Genomic DNA, 11,258 nt, shown 5'->3' with positions numbered 1-11,258 from the left:
AAATAAATACATTTGCAAAAATAAGAGATAAAGATTTTTTGTAAAGAAAATATGTGTATAATAATATAAAAAGCCAGCAAATAAGCAAACAAACAAACTAATAAACAAACGAACTAATAAACAAACAAACTAATAAACAAACAAGCTAATCAATTAAATAATAAGTAAATCATTTTTAATATACGTTTTTAGATTTTTTGTGATACCTTGTATTAATAGAATAAATGGCCCACCACATGAGATAATTTTTTTTTTCGTAAAGAAAATATCTGTATAATAATATACGAAGCCAGAAAGAAAGAAAGAAAGAAAGAAAGAAAGAAAGAAAGAATAATTTTTATAATAGAATTATCTAAATTTTTGTGATACCTTGCATTAATAGAATAAATGGCCCACCACATGAATATTTATAAAAATATATTTCACAAAGTAGGAAACAATACATGGGTATCTTAGATTACAATACGCAGAGTAAATAATTCAACATACAAGTATATAAGCATTAAAGCACAGTAGAAAATATGATCTGCATGTAAGTCTATCGTGTGGGTTCTACTGAAAACTGCCATATAGAGGATCGGTACAAACGCACGCAGCTGTAGTGCCATTCGGAGATCTCCATGTGCAAAAGCTAACGTGCATAAACAAAATGTCCTCAAAGAAAGCTAAAGAATGTCAGCAGTGACTATGTACACATCTATTTTTTTCCTGTTTCTCTACTATCATACAGCGTGGAACATTACACACACGTCTGCAGTTTATGAATTATGGGTTCTACATGACCGGCGGGTTACACACAGATCCGCTGGACACTCCGGGGGGGGGTTTGTGCTTGAAATGATCACTGGTACTCTGTATACAGTATATTCATATATACACACAGTATCTCTTCTCCGTGGACTCACAGTCAGCGACGTGGATGCCGTTTACACCTGATCGCTTCACGCGTTTTGTAGCTGGATTGTCACGGTCACGTCTGACACGCTGCCAACACGAAGGTCATACGGAATCCCCTGGCCGACGTTCTCATGTACCAGAGTGAACTGTCCTGAAACGTAGGTTTATAATAGTGTTTTTAAAAGTATGTAGTAAGTAGAAAACCGTTCTGTAAAACTAGCTAGCTTGTATCAGGAAGGATTACAGTGATGACCTAATATAGCAGGAGGGATTTTATAATGTAATCGAATAATTCCAAGTTTCAATTATGACACATTAAGACATGTCTCAGTTCAGTTCAGACATAATATATCAGAAAACGTGTCGGTTATGACTTAAATATCAGGAAGCGGTTTCAGTTATGATGTAATGTATAAGGAAGGGTTTCAGTCATGATGTAATACACAGGTAGAAGAAGTGTCAGTTATGATGTAATGTATAAGGAAGGGTTTCAGTCATGATGTAATACACAGGTAGAAGAAGTGTCAGTTATGATGTAATGTATAAGGAAGGGTTTCAGTCATGACAAGACGTATTGATCAGGGTTTCCGTACTGTATCTAGTTTCAGTGATTATAATCACTGGAAGTGGTGTCAGTTATGACATAATGTACTAGGAGGGGTTTCAGTCATCATAAGATATATTGATCTGGTTTCAGTCATGACATACTGTATCGAAAATGTTTCAGTTATGACCTAAGATATTGCAAAAGGTGTCAATTATGACGTAATGTTTAAGGAGCAGTTTCAGTCATGATGTAATGTGTAAGGAGGAGTTTCAGTCATGACGTAATGTTTAAGGAGGAGTTTCAGTCATGACGTAATGTTTAAGGAGGAGTTTCAGTCATGACGTAATGATTAAGGAGGAGTTTCAGTCATGATGTAATGTTTAAGGAGGGGTTTCAGTCATGACGTAATGTTTAAGGAGGGGTTTCAGTCATGATGTAATGTTTGAGGAGGGGTTTCAGTCATGACGTAATGTCTAAGGAGGGGTTTCAGTCATGATGTAATGTTTGAGGAGGAGTTTCAGTCATGATGTAATGTGTAAGGAGGGGTTTCAGTCATGATGTAATGTTTAAGGAGGAGTTTCAGTCATGATGTAATGTTTAAGGAGGAGTTTCAGTCATGATGTAATGTTTAAGGAGGGGTTTCAGTCATGACGTAATGTCTAAGGAGGGGTTTCAGTCATGATGTAATGTGTAAGGAGGAGTTTCAGTCATGACGTAATGTTTAAGGAGGGGTTTCAGTCATGATGTAATGTTTAAGGAGGGGTTTCAGTCATGACATAATGATTGAGGAGGGGTTTCAGTTATGATGTAATGTGTTGTTGGGTTTCAGTTATGATGTAATGAGTAATATATTGGGACAGCTTTCAGTCATGACGTATTGCACTGGTAGCAGTTACAGTTCTGACCTAACATACTGAAAGAGGTGTTGTTTTTGATGCATCAGAAGGTGTTTCATTTATGTTATATTGTACAGGGTGTCAGTCATGACAGGTTATATTGAGGGTTTTTTTTCAAGGCCCAATGTGTCTTTTATGCACAGATGCGTTTGCTCTTATATAATATCTGATTAAAAGGTATCTCAGATCTCCTGAAATTTTGAGTAATTTCGTTTAAATCCCTTTTGAACAGGTACGTTTACACCTGCATTTTTACTGGATATATAGATATGTTGATATATAGATATAACGCTGATCCTCAAAACAAGAGGCATGAAATGACCAGGTGTAAACAGGATCATTGGTGACCTCTGCATGGACTGCAGTACTGTATTTCTGATTTTAGCGTTTATAAAAAGAGCGTTCTGGTGACAAACGAAACAAAGCAGAAAAAGAGAAACCCGAAATGACACCATATTTTTTATACCCGCAGCACAAAACAGACAATGAATATTCATATATTTATAAATCATACTACGCTAATGAAGTAAACACGATTGATGTTTCCAAAAATGTTTAAATACAACCGTATTTAATGTTTGCTTCTGTAAAAAGAAGGCCTCGTTGTTTCTACATTTCTCTTTTTGTCTTCAGTCTGTTATAGGCTACTAATGTTCGAGTGTGAAACACACTAAGAGCGCGAATACAAACAGGGTGTATAAAGCAAGCCGCGAGGCTTTTCAGGAAATCCGGCCACTCGGTATCAAATGCTATCTCAACTAAGATCTATTAAAGCCAATATTGTACACTTATCTCACCTTTAAACATACACACATACATTCAACATAGTAGACCATATATTGCTTTTTAGTCGATTTTGTAAGGTTCTTCTTTCTTCCTCGGATTGGCTGGATGATGTTAAGGAGACGTGTGGAGCCATTTTGAGGCCTCAGAAGTCCATCCACTTCACTGAATCCTTTTTTTTTGTCTTTCTCTTTACGTGACCAACAAGAACCTACATTTCCGGTGGTCACAGTGAACAAACGACAAGCCAGAAACACTTAATCTAAAAGACTCCACAAGAATCAGTGACCTCCTACGACAGACACTGTGGTGGTGAAGTTCAGCCCCGTTACGCACTTCGATGTAGATGACTAACCCTAGTATGCTTGTCTCTAACAGTTTTCCAAAAAAAAAAAAAAAAGTTCCCGCCATTTTGAAACAGATGTGTTTTAATCGTGATCTGGCGAGCACCATAATGCAAACGTCATGAGAGTGAAAAAAAAGTAATGCCTCAAGTTTCTTTGTCGCTCTCGCCCACTGAGTAGAGCTCTCCGAGTCTTCTAAACCGCGGACCCCACTCTCTGAGATAATCGAAATTCTGGTCCGAATCTGACGAAGAAGTTTCCAGCGAGCTCAAAGATCCAGCCATAGATCCTCGACCTTCATAGCCGTAGATCTGGATGGAGTCGTATGGAGGTGCCGTCGGGTCATTATCAGCCTCGTGGAGCCGGACGTTAATGAACTCGTCGATGTCGACGCCGTTGGCGGCGGGTCTGAGTCCGGCGCGGACGCTGTAGCTCAGCTCGGGTTTGATGTCTTTGCGAGGCAGGAAGCCGTTGATGCCGTCAGGGTTCTGCAGCGTGGCGATGTCGAACGCCTCCGTGTCCTCCTCACCGCCGCCCTCATCGTCGTACGTGATGATGTTCTCGCGAACGTCCTCTTCGTCTTTGATGATCAGCGGCTCGCTCTTGTGCCGCCGCAGAGTCACGAACAGAACCACGATCACTAGAAAGACAGCATTAACAAACCAGATTTAGACAAACTAAACTATGCTGCACTCATTAACTCATTAATGACATACGATATTTATAGTGCTGTTAATACGTCAGACATGTAATATAATATTGTAAATAAATAATGTAAACTATTTACTACTTCTCCATTTTCATTGGTCCGTGTGCTTAAACAATCACAACTGCTTCTGTCCCAGGGCCTGCTCTTATTGCCTGCTAATGATTTTATAGTAGCATATCATTTTCTGAATCTTACATTGCTAGGAACGTTTGTTTATTAGAGTGTTTAAGTTAATGCTCAGGTTTTCTAGATGCTAATTTAAGAACATTTTTTACACAACATTTTAAAACATTCCTTTAAGTGCTCTCAACACTTTAGTTGCAGGACGGTTGATACAAATATTTCTCAAATTGAACTGAATGAATAATACTGAATTGAAAATAAATAATTGCACACAGAGAATTGAACATTAGCCACGTAGCTGCAGTTAAACTAATAGCTAACTAGTGCCTCCTTTAGGATTCTGCTGTCATATTAAGGCATATTGATCGGTTAATAAAATCAAACTTGTTGCACAGATCTGACGTTTCAATCAGTGCCTCTATACATCATTCAACATAATTGAACACAGCACATGTGGAGGATTTCAGAAGCTCGTACCGAGCAGTAAGATGATGCAGGCGAGGATTGCGATCAGCGCCCCCATGCTGAGGCCGATGGGCAGGACGAAGGCCTCGACGTTACACGACTGAACCACGCCGTCTTTACTGCAGCCGCACACTCGGATGGTCAGCGTGTTGGTGCTGCTCATCGGCGGATCTCCGTCGTCACTCACCACGATGGGCAGCAGGTACACTTCCTGTTTCTGACGACGGAACGAGTCGTGTTTCGCCAGGATGCTGATGGAATTGTCTGAGGAGTCAAAAAGCAAATCTTAATAAGATGTATTGGCTATTTACATTATAAACTTATAATAATGATAATCATGTGTACTTTTGCCTTTTGAGACAAAATAAAGGATTTTTTAGAGTTTCCAGAGACTTTCCTTAAGATGGATTTATTTCTTAGCTAGCATGACAAGATTTCTAAAAGCATTTTAAGCATCCGTAATTATTCATAAAATGTTCAGAAGTAATCACTGGCTAGTTCGCAAATGCTAGCTTGACAGTATTTCCTGAGAGGAATTGAAGCCATACATGCTTTCTTGTTAGCTAACCTGAGTTAACCTGACAGGATTTGTCAAGATTTTTAACTCATATACAGTACATAGTGTTCCTAATAATCACTGCTAATGCTAAATAGATAAAATAAGCTAATCTGTAACTCTGACTGGATTTTTTACATTATATATTTAATATACAGACCATTCACTTCTAAAACTAGCATACTAGCTAATATACGTTATCTTGACAGGATGTCTGGGGATTTTTAAGTCATATTTATAAAATGTTCATAATATTTATAGGTGACACTAGCTAGCAAGCTAATGTAAAAGTCTGATTTTTTTTAAGTTATATTAAACATTAAATATTCAGAATAATCACTGCTAATGCAAGCTTGCTAGCTAAGGAGTCAATCACGCTAGACTTTCAGCATTTCTTCGGAGAGCGCTGCGAATAGGGGCGGCAACCGGATATGACATCACACACCAAGGCTTTGGGGTTTTTTTAGCCACACATGATGGATTCTGACGTGCTTGCACTGTTATTGTTACGACTGGGACGAAAACGTCTGCAAAGGAGAAGGCTGTGTGTTCACTCTGTCCTCCAGTCGCGGAATAAACATGGAGAGTTTGTATAAAACAGGATGGTGTGACACCGCTATAATCAGTGCTTCCTCCATCTTGGATTTTCTGAACAGGTCACGATGTGACTTGGCGATCTTATTTTGGTCACACGTCTTCATGTGATACGAATTCGCAGGTCAGAGCTCACCAAACATGAACTCTGGAATGCGAATCTTCTTTCACACGAGCTTGTGTTTCCGTTCTCCAGCATTCTCATGCAGATGGAAATGAAAAGCGTAGCGTGACCGGCCCTGAGCTAACATGAGCTAACATGACAGGATTTCTGAGAGGATATACAGTATGATTGTATGTTATTCGCTGCTAATATAAGTTAAACCTCTTTGTGGTGCATCACAAAAGTACTTTTGAGGGCCGAGTGCTTAGAAATGTTCATAAATTTCTTTGAAATCAGAAGTCAACCTGGGACAACAGAACAGGACAGAACATTACAAAGCGGAAAACCCAGAAGGAGGCTTAAGAAAGTAAATAAATTAGATTTGTTCTTGGTGTTTTTGTAAAATATTTGCTGGAGGCAGGACAATAAAACGTTGATCCTTGTGGAAATGTATTGAGTGAGAAAAAAAAAGCAGTGTAAAGTTCTCCAGCTTCTTCAGTGTGTCTCAGTGTTCATTATCTACTTCTTCATCATCTCTTCGCTTCATATTTGTACTTTATACTCCCGCAAGAATCTCCTGTGAACCACAAATGGGTTTCTAATCGCTTAATAGTCTCAAACGTTCAGTACGTTCATGAGAGAGAAACAGAATAAAGCAGGTGGGAAGAGAAAAGCTTCGAGGTGGCGTGAACATTGAGATAATGCAGCGATGAGTGGAATAAATGAGCTCCGGAAATGACTTTTTTCATCATGAAAGCCTTCCTCAGGTCTCAAACGCATCACCTTTATGTGAAAACAAAGTGCGTCCCGAAGCAACTTTTCCTACGGCGCGTATTCGCTCGACGAGAATCCGGCGCAGATTTAATTTAAGTTAATAAACACGTTAATGAAAAATACAAAGGTGACGATTTTGTGTCTCACTAATATCACAAAGCAATTATTTTCAAATACTTTCCGTCGCTTTATCATTTTAATTACAGGAACATTTTCGGCTTTATTGTTTTCCGTAAAGGATGGAGGAAGAAAAATTGGCAGTCATAATAATCTTTTCTTACTTTAACAGAAGAGCAACGGCTAATCTCACTTTCTTTCAGAAGACATTTGCACAATCGAGTTCAATTCTTTCTAAACTTTCAGTATGCTAATGTTTCTGTTTGTACTTCTCTTCACTATTGGTTTATTTAGACCACATTCATTTCCTGACAGTAGAGCAGCTAAAAGTCACAGGTTTATATTAATGCGCTCGTTCTGATACGTTATCGTTTCTATAGCAACAGCTCGTTTACAGGGACGTGTACAACAGAAGCTCCACATAAACAGATAAAAAAATGTGTGTAATCGTTGATGTGGTGACGTTTTCTGTAATGAGAAATGTGTTTATTTAACATTTATGGAAGGAGTCTCCAGTGTCAGCGCTTTGTAACAGTCAGACGTAAAGCTGTAACTTTAAGGACAGAGGAGTTTGTGGTTTCTTGGTAACATGACAAGCTGCGTATTTTTTTTGTCTTATTAATGTCACGAGAGAGAAAAAAGAGCGGCGCTTCTTCTTCTTCTTCATATTATTATTATTATTATTATTATTATTATTATTATCATTACATTAGTATCTTTCTCTGTGTAGAAAGTCAAATATAAACCATCTCGCACCCAGCTGATAGATTAATCCCTAATAACAATTATTATTTTTAAATCTACTACTTTAAATCATTTTTACACATTTTTCTTAGCATTATTGAACTTCTCTTATTCGACTAGTTTCATTTTTGCTTGTTCTAAACTCACTGTCATGTCATTGATATCTACCTTTGACCATTTTTACCATGAAGCCCTCGAGGCGCTTAACGCCTCAGGCTCACTGTAAAAACACGCTGACCTTACATCTGCTCTTCAACACACTCAGAGATAAAATGACCTTTAGATTTTTTTTTTTTAATTCTGAAAACTTGCCCACAGAAAAGTGTTCATCAGCTACTGCTCTGATGATTTGCATCATTTTTTTTTCAAAACAACGTATTTTCCTCGCAATTTACTGCATCTTGTCTTTATCCGTACGCTGATCTCTGAAACAAAAAGACGTCTACTCTATATTCAGGCAGGGTTTTAAACCTTTTCCACTTTTATTTGCATAAAAAATATTTGATATTAATGTTTTTGTTTCAGGTTGTGAGCCGATGCTGAATCTGAGGCCTGGTTGTTGTTGTGGTCGCTGATTTCTGCTCTTCATGTCCTCATAATCTTCCGTAATAATACCGCGTGTATCTCCACTGTAATTATTCCTCACCTAGTAATTACAGTTTTAAGCGTTATCTAATCATTACCTTTGGCCTCACTGCGGCAGAGCATTATTAAACTTTCCCAGAATTTGAGAGCTGAATGAAACAGGAAATCACTGCCGTCTGCTGCTCTATTCTCAATCAACACTGTATTGAAGTGTGAGGTCAAAGGTCAATTTCTTCATAACATGGCTGAATAGCGGCTGACCTGAAAAATTCCCCGGGCTCATGCTCCATTTTCTCTCTTCTTCAGATCTCCTGCAAAAGCTCATATTCTACATTTTCTCCATTACAGACAGGAAGGGGTTTTTTTTTATTCTTTCTATTTAAGGTTCCATTTCTTCCTCTTACGATGGACATTTATTTTTCCCGTTATTTTTAGAGAGGAAAGAGAAAAGTGTCGTTTTCCTGTATTTTAGAAAGAAAGCTTTTTGACGTTCTACTTCTTTGGAAGGAAACGTCTTTTCTTCTTTCCTTTGCTTTCTTTCCCTTCTTCATTTCAGAAGGCAGCTTGTATTGTCTTTCTTTTTTTATTTTTAATTCCTTTATTTTAGAGAGAAAACATCTTTGTTTTACAGAGGAAAAGGTCTTTTATCCCTCCTTTTAGAGGACGTTTTCTCTCCTTTCTGGCGGAAAAGCCTTTTCTGGAGCCTTTTCCTTCTTTTAGGATGGAATGACAATATTTCCATCGTCCTTCCTTTTACAGCGGGAAGTTTCATTTTGACCTCCTTTTTTTTCTCTCCTTTCAGGTGGACGAGCTTGCGTGTTTTTTTGGGGTTTTTTTTGCTTTCATTTAGAGGAGACACTTTTTCCTTCTTCGTGGAACATGACTTCCATTTTCCTTTCTTTTATCCGGGAATGTTTTTGTTTGTTTTAGGGAGGAATCGTCCTCTTTTAGTGAGGGAAGATTCATGTTTGCTTTCTTCTCAGAGGTCTTTTTCCTTTTCTTTTTGAAGCATCCTTCTTGTTAATGGGGACGCTTTTTCCCCACTGGTTTTGGAGTGGGAATCTTCTTAAGCCAACATCATTACAGACAGAAGGAATGATATGACGATTTGTCACCTGGAGCCCTGACATCAGGGGTGTTTGGAGCAGACTGGGTTTTTCTGTGCATGTAACCTACACTAAGCCGTCTTCCTGCTAAATGACACGAGACACAGAGCTCACCAAAGCAATCATGGTATTTAGCAAACAACTTTAGAGCCATCTGTCACAGCACCAGGGCTCTATACGATCACCCATGCTGAGCAGAACCTCCAACGCTCAGTAGAAGCACGACTCGGATGCCGTTCATTTGCTTTCTTTCCGAATGCACTGGGGAGTGAAAAACACTAGCTGATGTCCAGGCTAACGCACAGCTGCTAACTTTCAGGTACACTAATTCCACCAGATCTCCCCTCCAGACACAAGAAACCCACCGGATTGCGTTGGACAGAAAAACATGACATCTGTGATGTTCTCCGTGTTCTACATGCACAAAATAAAAACAAACACGACACAACACAACAAAAATGAATAATGCAACTAGTCTTTGTTACACAGACTTGAATAACGATTCTGTGTCTCAGAGTCAGAGCGATTTACACCACAGCGCTGCTGAATTCTGCATTCTGATTGGTCAGAAGGTGTTGATTAATTTTCAGGTACGGTTTTGCCAGTAACAGTGACTCCACTTCATCACACCTCCCGCTATCACACAGTTATACTGTACGTCAATATGAGCAATCAGGCATCAGCTAAACATTCATCTGTCTGTCTTTCTTTATTTATATCTATCGCTCTCTTTCTCTCGCTCTGCTTCTGTCTTTGCCTCTATCTCTCTCTCTGTCTCTGTCTGTCTTGCTCTCTGTGTCTTTCTCCCTATACAGTATATGTCTCTTTCTCTCTATGTCTTCTCTGTTTTTCTCTCTCTTTCTCTCTTTTTGCCTCTGTCTCTCTACGCCTTTCTCTCTTTCAATCTCTATATTTCCCTTGCTCTTATTCTGTCTCTCAATCTATCTGTCCTTTATCTGTCTTTCTCTATCTCTGCTTCTCTCTTTGCCTCTCTCTCTCTCTCTCTTTCTATCGCTCTGTCTCTTGATCTCTCTTGTCCCACTCTGTCTCTCTCTGTCTTTTTCTCTGTGTCTTTCTCCCTATACAGTTTCTCTCTCTGTCTCTCTTTCTCTCTCTCTACTCAGGGTGTGTGTGTGTGTGTGTGTTTGTGTGCTGTTTGTTTCTCACCTAAGTTGTTTTTAATGGTGAAGTTCGGGTTGTTCAGCATCTCCAGTCTGTAGTGGAACGTGTGTCCTTGAGCTGGATTGTCTCTGTCCACAGCGCTGATGGTCTGGATCACCTGCACACACACACACACACACACACACACACACACACAGATGAGTCCTCACTCATAAAGACAGCAGCCCATACAGGATGAAAAATTCTTTCCATTCACTTCTGAAACTCGAGACCTTTATCCACGCACCATGTGCTGTCATTCTCACATTTTCCCCTCGTCCTTCTCCGTCCATAAATCTGCCAGAGCGGTTCAGGACAAACCGTTTCTCTTCATGATGGACGGCTCGTTCAAAGTTAGGAACCTGACACAATGCTTGTCCTTGTTATCTCACAGAAAAGAAAAACCTGACGGAGAAAGTGAGTCCCTTAGTGTCAGGGAATGTGAATGATGCTGAAATTTCAGATATCTAAAGGAACGCTTTGTACTGAACTTGATGCTGAGACCTTCAACATCCTTGATTTTCTCTTTCTTCTTCTGCTCTGCTATCCGGTCCAATCATAATCAAAGGTACTAAACTGGACCTTTCAATCTACACATGGTTGATACTCAGGTGAGAACCTCAAAGATAGATCTTCAGTCCATTTATGATTCGTACTAAATTGAACCCTGGTGAGTTTATGCCTTAAAACCAGAGCAGTTTTGTTCGAATGCAGCAATGGCAAACAGTTCAAGAAACCTATGAGAGAGAGAGAG

At 39.1% G+C, this 11,258-nt stretch overlaps 1 protein-coding gene across 2 annotated transcripts in view; it reads right to left on the bottom strand.

Annotated features, from left to right (window-relative positions):
* Positions 1-396: 396 nt before the first annotated feature.
* cdh8 (cadherin 8) overlaps positions 397-11,258 on the bottom strand; it is a 125,070-nt gene continuing 114,208 nt past the window's right edge. For both annotated transcript variants that reach the window (XM_026937736.3, XM_026937737.3), the window contains 3 exons: positions 10,511-10,622; positions 4,777-5,028; positions 397-4,107 (listed from right to left, as the gene is read on the bottom strand). In XM_026937736.3, the coding sequence (XP_026793537.3) occupies positions 3,614-4,107; positions 4,777-5,028; positions 10,511-10,622 (858 nt within the window). In that variant the 3' untranslated portion in view covers positions 397-3,613. The remainder of the gene's footprint in view (positions 4,108-4,776; positions 5,029-10,510; positions 10,623-11,258) is intronic.

The sequence above is a fragment of the Pangasianodon hypophthalmus genome, chromosome 25 (assembly GCF_027358585.1).
Source record: "Pangasianodon hypophthalmus isolate fPanHyp1 chromosome 25, fPanHyp1.pri, whole genome shotgun sequence".
NCBI lineage: Eukaryota > Metazoa > Chordata > Actinopteri > Siluriformes > Pangasiidae > Pangasianodon > Pangasianodon hypophthalmus.
This window is presented reverse-complemented; position numbering and strand designations above follow the sequence as displayed.